At 36.9% G+C, this 20,780-nt stretch overlaps 1 protein-coding gene across 4 annotated transcripts; it reads right to left on the reverse strand.

Annotated features, from left to right (window-relative positions):
• Positions 1 to 796: 796 nt before the first annotated feature.
• On the reverse strand, positions 797 to 18,577 carry a1cf (apobec1 complementation factor). Of its 4 annotated transcripts, none has more exons than XM_088634829.1 (12): positions 18,451 to 18,577; positions 13,323 to 13,466; positions 10,769 to 10,903; positions 10,142 to 10,272; positions 9,603 to 9,841; positions 7,789 to 7,953; positions 6,672 to 6,769; positions 5,722 to 5,998; positions 4,269 to 4,462; positions 3,903 to 4,039; positions 3,415 to 3,548; positions 797 to 2,665 (listed from the first exon to the last, which is right to left on the reverse strand). In XM_088634829.1, exons 2-12 carry the CDS (start codon positions 13,419 to 13,421, stop codon positions 2,514 to 2,516), a joined length of 1,761 nt encoding a protein of 586 aa, XP_088490955.1. In that variant the 5' UTR covers positions 13,422 to 13,466; positions 18,451 to 18,577; the 3' UTR covers positions 797 to 2,513. The 4 variants fall into 4 exon arrangements, with proteins under 4 accessions (XP_088490955.1, XP_088490954.1, XP_088490958.1 ...); XM_088634828.1 differs by having other exon boundaries at positions 4,269 to 4,486; XM_088634831.1 differs by having other exon boundaries at positions 2,529 to 2,665; positions 3,405 to 3,548; positions 4,269 to 4,486.
• Between the last annotated feature and the right edge of the window lie 2,203 nt (positions 18,578 to 20,780).

Here is a 20,780-nt window from a genome sequence, read left to right on the forward strand (position 1 = left end):
AGTGCGTCATGATATTGTGCTCACATCAGCACTGAGAGTTTTGAGTTCAACTCTGCTGTGATAAATAATTTATAATTTCACAAAATGGGGCATCATTGAGAGAATGACTACTTTTACTGTATAGATTGTGTATAGGTTGCTGTATTCTAGATAGTTAACTCAGCTACCTCATAGATCTTGAGCCCTAGTTTTATTCTAGACTACTACAACTTCTGTTTGAAGTATGTTATCCCTATGTACAGTACCTTCCAAAAGAATTCTGGTTACAGTAGGTCCACTGGTGACTTTTAATAGTCCAGTTGTGCCCTGTGATGGACAGGTGTCCTGTATAAGGTAAAGTCGGGCTGGGCTTAAAACTGAGACCATCTTTAGGACAAAGTGGTTATAGATTGCGCTGCATAAATATATAGCAGTGTTCCTTATCTTTGCTTTGCACAATTAGACAATGGGTGGTATGACTATAAAAATGAAGTGCTGTGCTTTCTATCAGATTTTGATGCTACAAAAAGGAGCATCCATTTCTGTTGTTTAGCCAGAGTCAACAAGGTGTGTGAATGGTCACAGCATTTTTTAAGAGGCTTGTGTTATCACTGGCTTGGGATAGTCTTAAAACTTTCGTCTCTTTTGTCATGTGTTTGTGCAATTCAAAATAATTTGCATTTGGTTGCATGACAGAAGTGTCAGATCGCTCTTAAAACCATTTGAAAGTTTATCTGAATAAAAATAAATTACATTGTAAACTGAACTGAGTACTGTGAAATAAATAATATCCGAACAAATGAAGTAAAACAATATATTTTGTACAGTATAACACTTTATTCATATTTAGGAAAAATATACATGGCACATTACAATTATCTAAGCAATTCTCCAAGATTCATACCACAATGAAACTGTTTTTCAAAATTTCCCATTCATGTTTAATTTTTTCCTTCAATGATTTTATTTTTCAGATGAATAATTGTGGAATGTTGAATAGGATATTTCTATTTATATATCCAAAAGAATAGAACTCTATACAAATAATCTTGCATTTCTAGTACAAAAATAAGTTTTAAGTGCTTTATTCACACTTTAATACTGTTACTGTCACTGCTCTGGCTTTTTACACTTCATATGAAACAACAGTACATGTTTACTTCTCCTTTCTTTTGGTTTTAACTAAACTGCACATGCCCAGGATTAGTTCTGTTGCTGCAGTAATCATGTAACAAGTTTGTCTCACTTCATGATCTTTTTGCCAATCTGTGGACCCAACTGAACTTTCTAAGAAATCATCCAACGTCTGCCATTAACTCTCAAAAAATCTGATAAACTGATTGGTTTAATCACTGTGGGTGAGATCCTGGGTTCCCGAGCCTGAAGGGAAAGGCTCTATGACAGATTTAGCAATTTGGGTTGGCACACAGAAACCTTTGTGGCTGTGAAGTGTTGCTCTAACAGAAAACCAGTCATTTCATGGACAGTTTAAGTTTTCCAGCTTATGGGTTTGTTCCATTTTCCCCTTCACGTCCACCAAAAAAAGAAGTCATACAAGCATTATGTGTTTGGTAAATACTGAGAAATAACCTAAACATAAAGTATAGCAATATAAGCTTCAACGTTCTATAAATATATCAGACAGTAAAAAGAGGCCATTTTCTTGGAAGTCCATTACTCACGGTCTCTCTGCATTTTGAAAGAAAGTTTTTGGTGTCTTGGTGCACATATGATGAAATCAGTTTAAAACAATGTAAAGATTAGAAAAAGGGATTCAGAAAAAAACACTTCCTCTTTGTAAGTTTGGAACTATTTGTATTTACAAATAGAAGGCAGTGCTGCATTTTGTGGATGTTGTTCTTGAGACGATACTGAAGCACATTGAGACATGGGCCGATTGCAGCTTTAGTACCTTGTTCAGCTGCCTTATAGAGACAGCTTTGCCCTGGGAAACAACAAAGCCTTGACATTTTGTATTTTGTGATGCATCAGCGAGAGGCTGTTATATTTCATTTTCCCTCAAAGTCGAGTGGCAGTCAAAGTGTCTATTTTTTAAGGCTACTGGAGCCACTACATCTAGCTCCAAGAGAATACTTGCCTGTTTGTGTGAGTTCAAATCTAAATTGAATCATGTTTCCCTTTTCCACTTGGAATAGACAACACATAAGACAGTGGTACTGCTGAGGTTTCACTAATGGAAAGATCAGCGCTTATCTTAACACCGCAACAACAAAAGGACAAAAACAGAAGGCAAGAACAAAAAAGAAAAATAATAGGAAGGGATGTGGTTTTGTAAACATCTTGTACAAGCAAACCCATTCCTGAGATAAGGCAGGATAATGCATTTAAAAAACAGATTAAATAATTTAATTGTCATCACCCACATATTTCATGTAATTATCTATCACTTTAACTAAGGCTTTCAACTACAGTACTAAATCGATCATCAGAATCAAATCAAATCTTAAATTTAAATTGAAATCAATATGCCATAGATTGAATCACTAGGCGAGAGGCCATGACCTAGTGCCGACTCAGAAAACACCATAGCCATCTCCCTGCGTTGCCACGGCGAAGGCTGGGTAGGCCTCGTAAGTTGCATATGCTGCGAGGTCCTGTCCCAGTGACACTGCCTGTTTGAGCTGGGTGGCCGCCACAGTGGCAGTGGTGTTTGCTATTGTATACCCTGTGGTAAAGGACAAACATCAAGAGTGAAAAACGTTTCTGTAAAAAAAAGGGGCATTATAAATAAATAAATCCACACCTTCTTTTCTTACAGGAAAAATACAGTAGGTTATGCTTTTATAGCATCAGGAAAGGCAGCTACAGACTTTCAGTCTTGGAACTCCCTGTTATGAATTATGTATACTGGAACATCTTAATGTAGATGCTGTTTACAAGGATAAATGGATATTCTATAAGTGTAGATCAAATATAAATGACAGATTAGTATTGTTTGATAAACAACTTGTGAGTTTTGATTCTATGCTTTAGATAACGGTATGTGCTGTCCAGAGGTTTTTTGTGCTGAAAAACACATGTATTCAGGCTGGGGTGTCCAGGCCTGGTCCTGGGGACCCAAAGAAAACCTGCTGTTTTTTTAATTTACAGATGAGCTCTCAGTTACAGATCTGAAGCCTTAATTGGTCAAATATTAAGATTAATTTGAAGTGTTCAATTTTTTTTCGGCTCCTAAACATGTAGGAGGCTGCCTGTTAGCTATCACATTTCATAAGTAAAGATCTCCAGCACTGGAGTGGGCAAGAACAAACTTGCTGAAGTTACAGTCAAGCCCCACTTGTCGTTTCAATCAAGCATTCAGTGAAGCAAAGAGCTCCGCTGGAATGGAAACTGGAAGGCCTGCGTGTCCTCAGGACCAGGTCTGGGACCCCTGTGTCAGAGACGTGTGGGACAGCCTTACAGACCTTCACATACCTGGGAAAGCTGCTGCTGCTGCGGAGGCCTCAGCGCCCTCTGTCTGTAGGCCCAGGATCTGCAGGGCATGCTCTGCAGCGTGCACTTTGGCTTCATCCACAGATGGGCTCAGCTTGGCCGGTGTGAATGGGTGCCTGTGGTAAAACGGCATCCTTTCAGAATTAAAAAAGGACTCCCCTGCTCGTGAATTAAAGCAGAGTCAGTGATATCAAGAAGGTGCAAGTCTGCTGCAGCTGAAGGTGCGAGTTATCAGTATGGAAAAAGCCAGAAGGCTTTGAATAATAAATTAGAGGCTACAGTGCATTTTCTAATACAGTAACAATCTTCTGTAAAGTACATCTAGCTGAAAGATAAACTTTCATCTATAAATTCCCTACTGAAGTCTAAATATAACGCCTTGCAGCTTTGTTCTCTTATCTTCCTCTTGCATCTGTGTCGTTGCAGCTCCATGAAAGCCGCATGAATGTGGAAAGAAAGGTCAGGCGTACACGTTGGGGTACTGGGTGGCGAGAGCAGGGATAGTGACTTTGTATAAGAACAGCTGCCTCTGGTCTGGTCCAATGGCGGAATGAAGCTGGTAAACCGGCTGCCCCCAGTTATTCTTCTGGCAGATATCCTCCAAGATCTGCGAGGTGTAAACAACACGATGACAACAGTTTATGCCTGTGTGCAAAAGCTTTTGTTTTGCGTGTATTACTTTAAAATGTGAAGGGTTTTTCAGGTACAATTGTTGCCTGCGTTTCCCTTAGTAGATATAAACAAGTTGACGCACAATAGGAAATATCACTATATAAAGTGGCTTATACAGTAGGTCTCCTCTTACAGGTGCAGAATGAGGTCCTCCTGGTTTGTACCTGTGGAGCGTGTTTGATTCCCTGAGGTTTCAAGGTTACAGGGTTCATAGGCGTGAGCTCCATCCCAGGCAGGAGGTCATAAAATTTATCTTCCGCTCTCTTGTCTCCCTTAAGCTGGTATCCTGTGTAGCTTCGGCCAATACCTGCGTAAGCAAGATAGCCACGTCCACCCATCCCACGGACTCCCGCAGCCCCTACAGGTACATTCATGTAAATTTCTAGGAATGCAAGAGGGCATCAAATCAAATCAAAGCACCAGAAATCACCTGGAGCATTAACAGTCATTCCCATCCATGCACTGTGCAGCAGTGTGGACAATGTCTTCAGCCCACCCTTTTGCCCATGTCAATAAGCACTAAGATCTTCCATCTTTCACATCTTTTACTTTGGTTTATGAGAGAGATGGTTCTGAAATGTCAGTTTTCCCAGAACAGTGAAATCTGTTCTGTTTAAAAAGAACGAAGACAAAATCCCGTTTTTACCCTTGGACAGTGCAGGCATGGGAAACAGATTGATAAGGATTTTTATATACTGTACATACAACCGAATGGACATCCTCAACAATCAAATTGTGAATTCTTATATCGTTTTCTTATTTCAGTATTAAGTTTTGATGATATCAAAAATTAAATTATCTTTCTAGTCCATTTGAAGTAAATGTAATCAAAAGTTATGAAAGCAAAATTTTAATTAACAGACTAAAAATACATTTGAAATGTTTACAGTAATATATTTCAATGTGTTTTCAAGCAAGCAGTGCTGCACTACTTATAATTCATTAATATAGAGTGAAAAGCTAATGTGACTATTACAGTGACAGATGTGCACTGCTATTATAGAGTGGATTCAAGAACTGTTCCTCTAACCTGACTGCTTCAGCTAGGGAAAGGAGCCAGACAGGAATGGATTGTTTTATATTTCTAGGACAATGTTCAGCCTTCACCTAATCTTTTTGTAAGTTTTTCTTTTAAATCAGAAACTAATGGTGAAATCCATTCCTCCATTATCAGAAAATTGCGTATTGCTGATATGCGCAGTGGCAGTTGTACCTTGGAACCTTAGGGCACAAGGTGGGGTAACTCCCTGGAATACCAGTCCAGGACGCCAGGGCAATTTAGAGACACTAATTAACCTAGCCAGCATTTCTCATGCGAGAACACGCAAACTGCACCAGTCCATAGGTGAACCCAGGACCCTGGAGCTGTGAGGCAACAAAGCCAAACGCTACAGTATGCTGCTGTGCTGCCCATAAATGTCACAAAAAGTAATGCTTCATTCAGACTTTAGGCTGAATTCATCTAAAACAATCGAATTAAAATGTGTTTAATGTGTTTAATCAGTTCAAACGTGCATGAGGCGCCGAGTTCGCTGAGCTGCTTCCTGTGTGAATCTATACAGTACTGAAAAAAAACCTCACTTGAGTTGGAAAACTGGTGGGGAGACGGCACGATACCTCTGATCGAGGGGCTGCGCACGATGCCGCGGGCGCCGACATGGGCCTTGGCCGCTGGGAAACGGAGTTGGCTGGGAAAGGTTGCGTAAGCTTGCGGCGCGTAGAACACCGGCGCCCCCAGGTAGGCGGCAGTGGGGTCGTACACCTGGCCCAGAGTGTAGGCGTACTCCCCCTGCAGCAGCGCACCCCGGCCGCCTGTGCCTCTGGTGTAGCGCACGTAACTGTCCTTGTCCACAGGCTTGGCTAAAGACACCTCTATCGGGGATCCGTCCACCAGCTTTGCAAGAGACAGCCACAGCAAGACGAGGTTAGAACAGACAGCCTTTTAAGAGCTTTTTGTGTACATTGCACATTGGTTCTGGGTAAAAAGGCTTTTAACTGAATACAATCGCTATACAGTACATAAATGTAGAATTTTATTTTTTTTAAAAGTAGAAAACCTCCTCACCCTATCATCCAACATGTGTTGGTGAATGGTTTTGTTTTTCCCCACATGATTTAAATTTGGTATTTAATTTCCCATTTTTGGAATTTAACTATTGAAGCCTTCTGTACCAATGTACAGTAGCTATAGTGAGTTATTTCAATTTCAGGGTGCACCCTCTTTATGTATACTGTATATAGGGTGTATGTGTGTTTGCCTGTTAATGATTAATTTGCAGCAGATAAATTCTATCTACCTCTATATTATAGTAAAAACTGTTTATGTAAAAAATAGAGCACACCATTAAATGTTAAATACAGTTGATATACTATAAAAATCTGAATTATTCACTTATTTACAGTATGCTTCTGCTTTTTTTTATTGTTATTTCTGTTATTAACAATAGTTATTGAAAATTTCAGTGAAATAAATGAATGGTTGTAAGTCAATGCCGGATTGACATATTTTGAAACTACTCGTTATGACATGGTATGTTTGAGATAAATCTTGTGGCTATTCACATTACCTTTCCATTCAATGCATTCATGGCATTGACTGCATCCTCTCTTTCAGTAAAGTGGACAAAAGCATAGTCTCGTATCTTCTTCACTCTTTCAACAGCACCTGCAGATACAGTATATTCATCAATCAGAGCAGCAAAGAACTTAATAATACAGTCATTTTATAAACTTGGTTTTCACCATAAGGTGACAAGTTGAGAAAACACAGAAAACCTAGTGTAGCTATCCTTATATAGAACAAAGGTTATATTTGTTCTAGTGTTAGCCAGTATAAAAAACGCTTTCAAAGCAGTAGATACCAAAGTTCTCTTTTTTTTTCAGGGCTATTCTGACTTCAGATTTGTGATGAACAGATTTATCATTTATCACGTTTTATTGGGCACAGTACTTTGCAAGAATACAGGATACAAAAAGTGCTATGGTTCAGGCTGAGTAAAATGTTAGCTTTCTGCCTCTTTCTGGGGTTTCCAGATGTCTATAGGGGGTCTAGAGTCATTAAAGGTTTTTTTATGCCTTATGTTACAGTTCTTCTCCTACAAGAAGGTTTACTTTTATACTGTATAATTAAGGATAGCTAGATAAAGTGATCTCTTCCAGAATGAGGAGTTCCTGGCCTAATCTCTTGTATTAAGTCAAAGTATTAATCTGGCGATGGATGATTGTAAACATGCTGTGCATTCAGACTTGAGACACTAACATCATTCTGTTAGAATAAATTGGTTTCTTCTATGTAGTGAATGAGTAAGCTTAACCTGGCTTGGATTAATTCCCAATTTTTGGAGAGTCCTAATGCATGTTTTATATGTTGTCTCTGAATGAGTAATTTTTAATTATTATTATTATTATTATTATTATTATATGTAGTCTCTGAATGAGTAATTTTTAAAGATCTGATACAATTTAAGTGAACCTGTTCCCTTAACTGAACAAATAACTTGCTTAATTTGTTGATAACTTCCAAGTGTGCCTGTTTTTAAAATAATGAGCGATGAAAGATGACTTATAAGGCTAACCGCACTGGGGTTCCTCAGGAACAGCATTGGTGACCGCACAAATAGACTGTCCTTTTGCATATAGTTTAGAAATGCTGTTGGGTTAAAATGACCAAGAATCACTGCTCACCTGGCTTCAGACTATTAAATTCTTTCTCTATCGTCTCCTCTGTGGTTGACAACATTAGGTTCCGCACGTACAGGATTTTAACTGTGGCCATAGTGTCCTCATCCACTTCGACCTCTGGTTCGGCCCAGTCAACGGCGATGGCATGTCCCCACAGCTGGATCCTCCCTAGAGAGATCAGGCATGATGTGAGGCCATGTTACTGTTTATAAAGCATGAGCCTTTGCTAAACAAAAAACATCAGCTCATTGTTATTAATATGCATTTGGTAATGGTGTTTTTGAAAATGTGACCAATTCTAAACATGCTTATTCAGGTTTGCCTACAAAAGGACCCTACACCTTACATTGGATGGCTTTAAGTTGTTTCTTTTTCAAACTTGTGTTCTTACAAGGGTATACCTATATCTACCTGTAATAACCTTATTACAAAAATGCCTTTCTCTTCTTTGTTATGGGTCAGTTTTCTGTACTTATGAGAAGACTTGAAGCCTGTTGCTCTACAGAAATATAAACAGTTGTGTGCTAATGCATTAGACTTGAGTGATGAGTTCCTGTAGATTTTCAGGGTGGTTTAACGGAGTCGTGGTTAGAAAATCCTTGTCAACACTGCTGGCAGATCAGAACTAGCTTCTGGTCCACCAACACCACTTGTAGCAGCAACCTAGTCTCCCCTCTCAGTGCTGATCAGACTCAGCCGTGCATAACAGAAGAGATCCTGGCTACAAGATCTACTTTGAGTTGTAGCACTCATTGCCGCTTTTGATAGATCTCAGTTTAAGTGATATTGGCCCCCAGAGCCAATTTCCGCCTGGAATTTTCTCCCCTTAAACAATTAGTTATACTGTATCTCTGCAGCAGAACATAGCAGAGGCCTGGTTCAGGAATAGAGATTGCCTTTTATCATTATTAATCTTAATTATTTAAGATGTTGCACATTACATACATCTCTGCTGTGTTGAAAAGTGACCAAAATAAATGTGCAGCCATTTGAACATATCAGAGAACCAAAAGACTGAAATACAAGTTTAATGGGCTTTAGGATTAGTGATTGGCATTGCCTGCAAACTGTGCGGGATTGATAAGGCAAAGCACTCAACAACTGAAATCTAAAGTAAAAGCAGCTCAGGCCTTCTTTTTAACATAATTACAGTGTTTTTAACTGGGAACCAGAAATCACAATTGACCAAGGTCAAGTTTAAAGGGACATCTCCTGACAAAAAATAATCACAGAAGATGCAGAACACTAAATGAGGGAATCAGTATCATAAAATGGAAAAGGCATCAAGACATGAGCTTTATATCCTCCATAAACCTTTTAGCTGTGTAACATTTGGCCTTTATTGGAGTTTTACTATCTGGGGAGGAGTGCTCTTCACACTTCATAAAAGCATTGTTTCCCAGTAACACTAAGAGTGTTTTCAAAGGTTTTGGGATTCATCACCCTTTGTGGCATTGCTTGCCAGCTCATTAGGATTATGAACTGTGCTCTGTTCTGGTTTCAGACTGCTGTACCACTGTTGTTCACATGCTTGTACTCCAGCCTCGTTCACTTACAGGTTGCTGTGTGGGGTACCTCCCACAGTACCAGTAGGTTATATGTTTACTAAGCCATAGTCTTCTAACGGTCTTTGACTTGAACCTCCAAAATATCTATGAATGAACAAAGCAGGTGACCAGTAGATATTACTGTTGTTGTGCATTATGTTTTGAAGTAGCTCTAATTTTTTAATTCAAGTGATAAACTGTTACAGGATGGAACTTTAACTAGAGTTACACAGTTCCTTAAACCTATGACCACTGACCTGACTTCCTCACCTGGAAGAAGTTTTCTCCTGGCCATGGCTGCAGCTCGATGGCTTTCATACTCCACAAAAGCGAATCCTCTGTTCTTTGTTTTGTCAGCCGCACTGGGATATACTATTACATCAACTACTCCATCTGTCACTTTCCGCATTTCTGTTAAAATCTCGTCCCGCTTCTTAGTTTTAGGGATACCGCCAACAAAGAGGCGGCAGTTATCCACACTCGCACATACTCCCAGAAGTCTTCCATTCCTCAGAAAAGACACACACAGGAATGTATTAATTCTTAGGCATATCATCAAGCAGACCCAGCAACCATTCAACTGAAAAGACTATTGTGTCCAAGATTCAAATCTTGAAAAAGTTGAATGCACGTATATGAAATAAATTCCTTCAAAAGTTGTTTTATATATATATATTTTTTAGAAATAATGGTTTATTTTTATTTCACATACACTTTTTCCCTTAACGCTCTACTGTATCAGCTGTAAGGGAGGAATAAATGGGAAAACATACCATCTACGAAGACTGTAAATATGCAAAGAATCTTACCTTATTTCATAATTATTTAATTGTTTCATGGCATTTTTAGCTTCTTGTTTATTGGAGAAAGTTACAAATGCATAACCACGATTATTTCCATTGAAGTCCATCATCATTCGCACCTCATAGATTTTTCCAAACTGAAAAACAAGCACAAATGATTTTTTTAATCATAAGCAAGAAAGGATGTCAGTGAAATCATGAATTTTCACTGAATTTTTCAGTCTCTCCTTTGTGTTTTGTTTGATTTGACAAATTATGATCAATGAACTACATACTGTATAATTATAATAATAATAATAATATAATAAGTAATTTTTCGGCAATGCAAAGTGGATGGGTGGATGAAGATAGTAAGGTACGTTGGCAAACGTACCGTGCTTTGTGGTATAATGAAATATTCCTGAAACACTGTCAGACTTTGCTTCCCGGTTTTGGCACTGAATAATAATTTTGAACAATAAAAAATCAAGAGACAAGTACAATGTTTGCTTGTTAAAATTGATGACAACCAAAAACAGCACTAGTAGACAGAACATTGTATGCATAAAATATGTTTTTGGGAAGATTAATATCTCTTACTGAATGTGTGCATCTGTAATATTTGCATCTGTAACAAGAAATGTTCAAAATTACTTTTTCACAGAGTGGCACCAGCTCATCCTCGAAGAGATCCCGAGGCAACTTCCCCACGAAAATTTCACTCCCTCTCTCAGGTGGACGGCCATCCCAGTCTGGGGGCGGGCCGCCGTATTTTCTTTGACCATTTTCCTGCAGGACGAAAAATAATAAAAATAAAGAGGACTGTACGGAGAGTCTTCTGTACTTCAAAATCATAAGTGTCATAATTTAAAGTATAATAAAAAGTGGTATTTTCACTGAGATTTGTTCAATAATGATTAAACAAGGGAGCAGACAATGATGCACAGTATGGACCATGCTTCTGCTTCCAGGCACAAAGATACAACCATAGACAAAAATCTGTGTATCATTTTGAATTAACTAGACGTTTTAATAAAAGTGGCAAATGCTACATTTGATTTACAGAAACTGAAAAACATGCCCAAAGAAATAAAACAGAAAATATAAAAACAGAGACCTAATTTAGTAAAAACGAAAGCATACAAATTAGCCAGTTCACAAGACACTTCATTCTGTGACTGTACAATTTGACCTGCTACTGAATTCAAAGACGAAAAGAACATTTCCAACGAGGCATTTATTTCTGGTTTTACAGGGTAGCAGCAGACACTGCCAAGCTTTGTCGCATGCTCTGAGGCTTGGCAGCTTGACCTACATAGATGAAAACAAAATCTCTGATGCTGACCCTAGACTTGTGGATTCAGGAAGGCTGGCCTAAACTAACGGTGATAGCTCTCAATGGTCAACTGGACTATCATCAAAAATGAACTGCATCTTACTGAGACTTGTCACAAAAGAAAAAGGCACTGAATTGTTCCAGCTGAAGCCCTTTAAGGATGTAGGTAAGTGGTTATGATTTAAATGCCGAATGATGAAGCGATGGACAGTTCTTGGAATGAGGTGAAAAGCTTCTGATACGGCTGAGAAAATAGCATTCATCAGAATAGGAGTCATCAGATTTTACACTTGACACCTCTTCAGTCAAATACAATCAGAATTTGCTAGTGGAGACCCATGTAATTCTCATGAGTTGATGACCATAAGCACCTGAAGGGTTTTTGAAAAATCTTCGTTATATTGAATATGATCTTCAAGTAACAATTGATTATTTAAAATTAATGAAAGAGATGCTCAAGAGGCTTTTCATGCCTAATAGGTTTTAAAATCTCCCTTTCAACTACTTGGTACTGGGTTCTAGAGACTGCTGAACATGGTTGATTAAAGATGACACCGGTTTAAATATATTTCTTTAATTTATTTAGACCTTAACCATTTCATACATATTGTGAAGAAAAAGCTATTTAAAGAGTGTGTTCTAAAATAACATTGTTTTTGTGGTAAGCATATTAAAATTACAATTACATTCTGAATATTCTGATCCTTTGTTGTTTATTTTTATTAATAGATATGTATAACCCTAGAAAAAACATAGTTTAGGCCTCATGATAAGGCTTATCATGTTGACCTGGGAAAGCAGGATGTCATCAGGGAAATACATACCGAGGAGTCCTTTATCTTAATCTTAATACTACAGGAGTCCTTTATCTTAATCATTTTATTTTGTATAGAAAGGAACTAAAGCAGTGTAACTCAAATATCTGCAATAGCAATATTGCTTTGCATTTTTTCTTTGCATCTGTAAGCAGAAAGCACCCTTTCTACTGTTATGAATATTGTTGTTTTACATTTAAGGCAGTTTATTTAGCTAATATCTAGCAGGTACAGCTATCATTATTTCTTTAAATGCATTAGAAACTTCTGTCATACATTTGACTAAAGCCTTAAATAATGGTTTAATATGGGGGTTTTAATTGCTTTGATAGAGATTTTTTTCAAAAAGGTTATGAAAGTAAGACTGTCCAGTTCAGCCAGTAGATGGAGCCATGTACCAATTTTCCACTGGCGTCTGTGCCTTTACAAGGCTTAAGCCCCAATAAAATTAAGTTGCATCTTAAATCTTAAAAATAATGTATGTAATATGCTTATTTAATTAATTTGCTCTCTTACAATTAACAGGTTTATCTTTTGTACACTATACAGTTTGTCAATTTATTTCAAATAAAAGACTCCAAGATTCCAATATGTTTTAAGGAGAAAATCACTGTAAAAGAATGGCTGTAAACATTGGGTAAGGAAGGGTGGATGAACTCAACTGTGCACACAATTGATATATTTAATGTAAAAATACATTTGGTTGTGCTCCTTTAATATGGACAATTTGATTGAGCTACATAAAACTCAGAAACATGAGTTTTGCATCAGGATTCTGAGCCCTTTACATCCACTGCCCTTTCACCTCTGTACCTGGTGATTCCACTGACATAGTGATAAGTACTAACTGACGTTTACATATTCATCTTTCCAGAAACTCTAAAAAATTGACCTTTAGCTTTTGCATAGGCACAGACAAACAGAGCCAAAGAGGGAGCACTGAAACTAAAGCCTGTTCTGGCTGTCAGCAGGGAGTTGTCAATGAAAGCAGAGTCCACTGAATCATGAGAATGTTCTTCAGGCGACATTGTTCAATGCTACATCTACAGGCTCCTACCTGAACCAAATTATATCCTGTGCGCTGGATCAATGAGCGCAGGGCTGCTTCTTTCTGAGTGCCCGTCAGTCCATCCCCGGATTTTTGATTGGTTTCCATTGTGAGTGATTATCACCAATAAATCAGCTTAATTACGGGTGCTCACTGAAATTAAATCAAAGTTCAAAACATACATAAATGACAATGTCAAACATCTGCACAAGTAATGAATTAAACAGTAAGGTAGAGTTATGGAAGAAGCACATGCAGGAGTTCTTTTCCAATAGTCATTTGAAGAGTACAGTTTTTTCCCTGTACAGTGCATACATCTATTTTTGAAACATTTACAGGTCAGATTTTATCAGGTTACAGCTATCCTACAGTAGAAGAGATTTAAATTTAACTGTGTGTTAGAGTCTTTCAAAACTTAACTATAAACATACCTTTTAATTTGAACATATTTATATACAGTACAGTATTTTTCACTGGCAGGTACTGTTATGGAAAAAGTGTTAGTGACTTTCCTTTCCCTGACAATCACTTATGCTCCAGTAGCTCCAAGTTTGACACCATTACTCCAGTTCCCAGTCTGTGTCAAGGGGTTATTTCAGTATATATAAAAGCAAGGACGATGCACAGGAGACAAGTCAGCTACCAGCTGCAGCAGATCTCCCTCACTATTGTTATAGAAGAGGAAAGAGATTTCTAAATCCCCTGCCAACATTTCTGTCACTTATGTCTCCATTGCAGGCTAATACTTTCAGAATAAGGGGTCAGTGTGAGACACAATTAACAGCTGGTTCAAGTGAAACCATATGTCTGAGGTTAATGGCAGCCTTTTCAAGAGCACAGAGTACATTCCACCTGTCTCTTTCTCATGGCAAAAAGAACAAAGACTTCCATTGACACCCTCCAGAAACAGAATTCTGCATGCTATCTAAATATTTGGCCAAACTTTACCAGTGTGACACTCCAAATGTTGATCTTGTCAAATATGTTTTTAGTATTTGTAAGATGAATAGCCTGTAAATCTGGTGAAGGACTTTTGTTCCTGTTGGATTCAGTTTTTTTAATTTATTTCAAACTCTCTTGACAGGTACGACCATCTGTTTTTTAATGTACTGTACCTATGTGACCATTCTGGTGTGATATGGTAAGTGCAAGCAGTACTGAAAAGCACTTTTTAATTGTAAATTTGACAATAACTGGGTTTTTTATATCGTGAAATAGCTCTTTTGCTTTGGATTACTGAAAGCTAATGGGTTATTTTCTCAAGAATAAACACAAAGAGAAAAAGGATTTCCAAAAACCTTACTAGTTGAGAGATGGTGATTAGTCATACTGAACTGAAGCTTGTCGAATCTCTATAACAACAAGCTTTACTGACCAACTCATGTGTCAATTTTTAAACACTCTTGTTAATCTAATGCTATATTTTATATTTAAAATCATAATCATGCTTTTTTTATCTGTATGAAAATGATGTTGAAAAGAAACAAGCTTAATGACAATAATGACAAAAATAAAAAAAGAAGAAATTTGCATTTGTGCAGAACAGCTTTCAATCCAAGTCAAGTAGTTGCAGTCTACCACATCAAAGCCACCACAGTGTCATCTCAATCAATGCAGCGTGTAATGTTGTTATGGACCTTAAAAGAGCAACGAGACTCTGATTAATTCACTGAGAGACTGAATCACCAATTGCAAATCATTGAGAGATCCTTATTAAAATGTCTGTCATCAACTTGTCTGGACCACAATGAGATCTTTTCTGCATAGTGGTCATTCATTGTGCAATGAAGAGGCTGACAAAGTTGCTGAGATTTTCATCAATATCTTAACACAACCTGTTGTGAGACTCTTTGGATATACTGGTGTGAAAATATGTGATGACAAATGTTCTGATATCCACATATTTTCACAAGTGTTATGGAGGATTGTGTCTGGTCATTCAAAGAAACGTAGATACTGTATGCATGTACATCTCCACGAGGCTTTGAAGTTACACTAAATGGTCATCCTCGTGATTTATCCTGTTGAAAATTATTAGATAAGACTGCTAAAACCAATCCCTTTTAGCACAGACTAAAAATCACCTCAGTAATCATGTAGAGCTCGAACACAAGATTCGCTCGAAACATAAGCGCTTATGTTTTCTGTTTGCAAAAGAATTCAATATCCAGGGATCTTTGATCAGAAGCTTACAACATCCTGCTGAGACTGAACTCTATTAGCTTCCCAAGCTTTTTTTTTATTGTCTCATAGAGCCTGTATTGGCTTTAAGAAAAAAAACAATACTGCAAATGTGTGATCGTGTTTTTGTGTTAAAATCCAGAAGTGTGGTGCACGTTCATATTTTTTTGTTGTTGTTGTGAAATAGGTATAGTGAAATCAAATCAACTGGGGCTTCAATGAAGCACAAAATAGAGTAATGACCAGATATTGCAGACATGGCAAAAATGGCAGTGTCTTTTCACTGTTTACAACTGCAAAAGCTTTCCTGTTTTTTCTTCAGTGTGGTCTTGGTTTGTTCACATTTTGAGTGTTCAACTACTTATAGATTTTTTCTTATAATTTCAGGAACAGAAGTTAACCTTCAATCTACAGTTCACAAAGAACAAAAAGACCCAAGAATTAGATGCAGTTGATGGTGTTCATTAAGTATCTAAGTGAAATGTGTCTTGACTGCTTGACTGAGGGCCTGCCCCCTGGGCTTAAGCCATGGAGGCTGGGACCCTCATAAAAAAGGAACTAGGAAGATGGAGGAGTGAGATGGAGGGATGTCAGACAAAATGCAAAAAGAGGGGTTTCCTTATGGTAGATAGAGCTTTTGAGAAATAATTTTGCTAATTATGATTTAGACTAGCTGGGACGTAGAGTGACTTGGTGACTTGGCATAGTTCATGAATTTCAATTAAGAACTCCATTTAAAAATTTGAGAGAACATTATCTGGCATGTTTTTCACAAGAATAAGTGCAGTATTCACTGTGTGCAGGTGATAGAGGTACACACCACAAGGAAAGTTTTGTTGCACTAGCGTTCTTTTCTGTTCTGACTGTCTCTTCCTTGGCCTGACTACACTGTTCTGGTTATTTTGTGTTGCATTAACATACGTTGTCTGAAAAGCACAATCTTGTATCATCTTGTATCCTATTTAAACCTGTTGGAAAGCCCTACGCCATTTAAAAAGCTTCTTACAGGTGGCACGCTGCTGACGCGCTCCATTAGCCCTCTATGTACAGTATGACAGTGGTCCTCTTTCGGAAAGCTTGGATACCATTTGCAAAAACAAGATAACTACAGGCCTGCTTATCTGGCAAAGATCAATACCTGCTTTTTGAGGTTTGTTGACCTAAGCTGAATACATATGGTACTGAAGGCCATTGTGTAAGCCTGTTTTTGTATATTAGTGATTCAAAGTCAGGGGCAGAAGAACTGAAACTCATGTACAGTAATTAGAAATGAATATGATCAAACTCCGTTCTTTATACATTTTCTGGTTTTGTCTAATATCTCAATGTATTTCAAAGAGTTATTGTGCTTATGCTTGTTGCACACATTACTGAATATTGACCAACAATGATGTCGTTAAGAAAGGAGAATAAAAGGCAATAACAGTAACAATATGTTACGATATCTTTCATCTCTCTTACAGTATATACTGTTAAAATACAACTGGTGATGATCAATTTCTAATTTTATAATAGCATTTTTTAAACAAACATTTTTATATTGTGTCATTTAGATTTATTCACACAAACACAAGCATTCATTTATCTAATAAGTTAACATTTGAAGAAATGTTATATTGTTAATAAATATGAATTTATTCCTGCCTTGCCCCCTGTGCTTCTGGGTGCAAGATGAGGAATAAGACTTTCTGATAATGGTTATAGAGTAAAATATCAATTTTATGTAGCTATAAGGGTCTAATAATAAAACACATTTTTTCAGTTCTCTCTTTGTTTTCATATCTCATGTCATTTCTGCATACATATTGCACTGTGCAGCACAGGCTTGAACTGAGAAAGCTTCAGATCAGCTAAGATCTACATTTATGATGAGCACCATCTTTCTCTACTGAAAGACCTCAGTAAAACCTCACAGACAGTGAAATCTACTGTGGTACTCAAGGCACTGCAGAGCAGAGCAACGGTTTGCATAATGATTCATTTAGTGTTTTGTATCATATTGTGTTATTTTTTGCACCTAACCTTTATATGCCAATGAGAGGTAAAACAAATTAAATAAAAATAAGCATTTTCAATAAACATGCTGAACCTTTCAGGTTTCATTTTTCTTTTAGCTTTTTATTTGTAAAAATGTGCCACTTTGTAACATTCCTTATTGCATTGCAATTTGCCATGCCACGTTCCCAATGCATTGCAATATACTCTTTTTTCAAACCCTAAAGGTAACTATTTCTCCACATAATGTAATAGAATCAGTTCAGAGTAAAAATAATATAGAGCACAAGGAACTAGCCTGAACTTCAGACTGTACTTTATACAGTAGGTCTGGTGGTGCAGTTTATATTTATCTGTCGTAACTAAAACAGCTCTAACCAAGAGTTGAATAACACAAGTTCTATGGGTTCAGTCTAAAATGTTGAAAGGACTGAGCAAGATGTTGACACAAGAGGTTCTTATAAAAAATAAACACATTTTTCAAAAGACTTATTTATAGTTCAAAAGATTCAAAAGATTTACAGTTCATAAAACATAGATCACTTTCTGAACATCAACTGAGAAATATTTTAAAAATAGCATTAACCAAAAGCTACCAAAACTTGTATGTAAATGTCTCACATATTAGTGTCTTTCATGTCCACCTTTAGCAAAATGCTTTTTAAAACTCATTTCAAAATAAAATATGTTCTCACAACAATATAAGATGGAAAGAAAAAGCCCTTAATCCATTTTTGTCAGTGAAGATTTTTCTATTTTGTGCCCTACAGAAAAGCAACCTTTTTCCAAACCAACCTTTCTCAAAATCTAGTTGATCAGTTTAGCATCATGCAAAAGTCCTCTTTGTTCCTCAAGAGACTGCATTATGACGATGAATTCCATTTAAACAATAAGAATTTTCCCAGGAATTATACTTTTAGAAAAGCAGTAAACAAAAATGCAACAGAAATAGAGAAGTTACCTGAGCAATTTGTGAGATGACCACCCGGAAGAGTCAGACCTTGATTATAGTGAATTTGGCGACGTGTCACTCTGGGATTCTGTAATCACATCATATCAAACTCCAAAGGTTCAGTGTCCTAGCAAGCGGGTTTACAGTCCTAGCGGGTTAAACTTTAACCAGCTCTATCTCCTCTTGGATGTGGCCCTTTGACCAGAGACATGATCACTGTGGCTTAGCTGTTAATACATAGCACAACATTCACAAAATAGATTTATACTATAAATAAATGCAATGAAATGCAATTAAAATTTATTTTTTATATTATATCCTCTGAGTGAAGTCATGTTTTTTGGTTTGTTTCAGTCTCATCATGAATGCATCTAACACAAAAGCGTAAGATCTTCATTGTATAGTTTAAATACAGTAAATGGTTTTTAGTTCAATGAGAAACGTCTCATATACAAAGGGACCTGGGTCTTTTGTAGCTGTACAACTGACGTTCACTGCTACATTTATCGTCTGAAGATCACTTCAACAAATTGATCTTGTCAGAAAAACAAAACCCCCTCAAACTTACTTTATTGCTGTTCCTCAAATTAAAATTTCATGTAAAATACTTCTGAGAAACAGTAAACATTTCATTCTACAGATTCAAGCATTTCAAGTAAATGCAAACATTAGATTCTGTTATCCCTAAGGCCTGACCTTTTTTGTCAAGAAATTCATTATCTGTATTACCAAGAGCTATAAATATTTTGCTGCTTGACTGACTTGTGTGATATTTGCAGGATTTCCTTTGCTGCAGTTTGTCCTGTTCGTCAAGTAACGATGAATGGAAAAGTATTAAAAGCAATGCATCAGGTTATTTTTAACCACTCAGTTTAAACAACTACAGATAAACTGATTTTCTTGGCTTAAGGATAATAACACTGTAGGATTCTGTGTCGAGAGAGATAAAACAGGGATAAAACATAAGGATTATTTAGTATCAGAGTAAAACCAGTAAACAGTTTACTAAAAAACCTAGACAATGTGAAAATACAGATTTGTATTTCATTGTTATCCTGTCCTGACAGCACAATCTAATGTTTGCTGTCTGATGTTGTTTATTTGTATTAGATACCATGAAGACTGGTATTCCATGTGACCTTGCTTCTTGTGCATCTCACAGTGAGAGAAGGCAGGCATGCAACTCACAGGCTCTTGCACACAAAATGACAGACGTTAAGCTGAGGTTTGATCTTTAAATATTATAATATTTAATTCCTTCTGTTCTGTTCCTCTTGGAATTTTGAATAGAGTGATACTTAAGAAATATTCAAAATTAAACATCAGCAACACTCTAATCCTAAAGAATTGATAGTTAAAATACAGGATGAAGGTAACCATGTATCTGGACAGTGAAAATCACCCCTTCTTTAACACTTACAGTATTGCAAGAGCATTTTCTCTCTCTGTTGATAAATATTTTACATAATCAGTCATATACTGTGGCTTAAAAACAGCAATGACGGAAGATACTTTGGTAATGGAATATTCATCATTTTAATGAAAGTGACAGCTCAGTTTTCAGAAAATCAAGGAATGGCAGGCTGTGCAGGCCTGTTTGTCATTGAATTGTTTCTCTTTTTCTTATTGCATATCATTTTTAAGATTTAATTGAAGAATTAACATAAGTAAATAATTTTCTCTTTGAAATAATAAAAGCTGGATAAAATTGTTGTTGTTATGATTATTAAGTCTGCCTGCTGTTTTTGTGCTGCCTAATGAGCTTCTCTGAGACAGATACAGACAGGAGCTTTATAAATTCAGAATTTCAAATCACGCATAAGCAGTTTGTATTCCACCAGAGAGCAAACTTGTACCATAGTTCAAACGTTTTGAAGATTTGTGTATTGAGATCCTTGGCAGACACATAAAAGAATTTTGTTATTGGAAAAAAAATAAAGTTCTTATCTTTTAGACGTTGCCTTTGCTATGGAAATGACATGGCAAAAAAGCATTAGTGTTCTAAATACAATATCTGGGTCAGAGGTGCAGCAGCTTCAGTATTTTTCCCATTAGTGGTACACTTTGAGTGATAAGATGGTTTAATTTGAGGCACAGGCGAAACATCTGGTGTCGTAACTTCAGTGATGTTTTTCTCTTTGAGCTGGTTGTTCAGTGCCCCCAAGTGTTTTATCAAGGAATAGCTCTCATAGCAATTAGAAACGAAGCATCTACTGTAACACTTCATGCGTTAGAATACAGTAGATGTCTCTCTTGTCCTGAGGTCTTTATACAATACAGTGAAGATTAGTTTTAGTCCTGTGAAGTTTTTAACTTGTAGGAATAATCTCTTACCTGGT

Source organism: Lepisosteus platostomus, chromosome 6 (genome assembly GCF_059453375.1).
Source record: "Lepisosteus platostomus isolate fLepPlt1 chromosome 6, fLepPlt1.hap1, whole genome shotgun sequence".
Classification (NCBI taxonomy): Eukaryota; Metazoa; Chordata; class Actinopteri; order Semionotiformes; family Lepisosteidae; genus Lepisosteus; species Lepisosteus platostomus.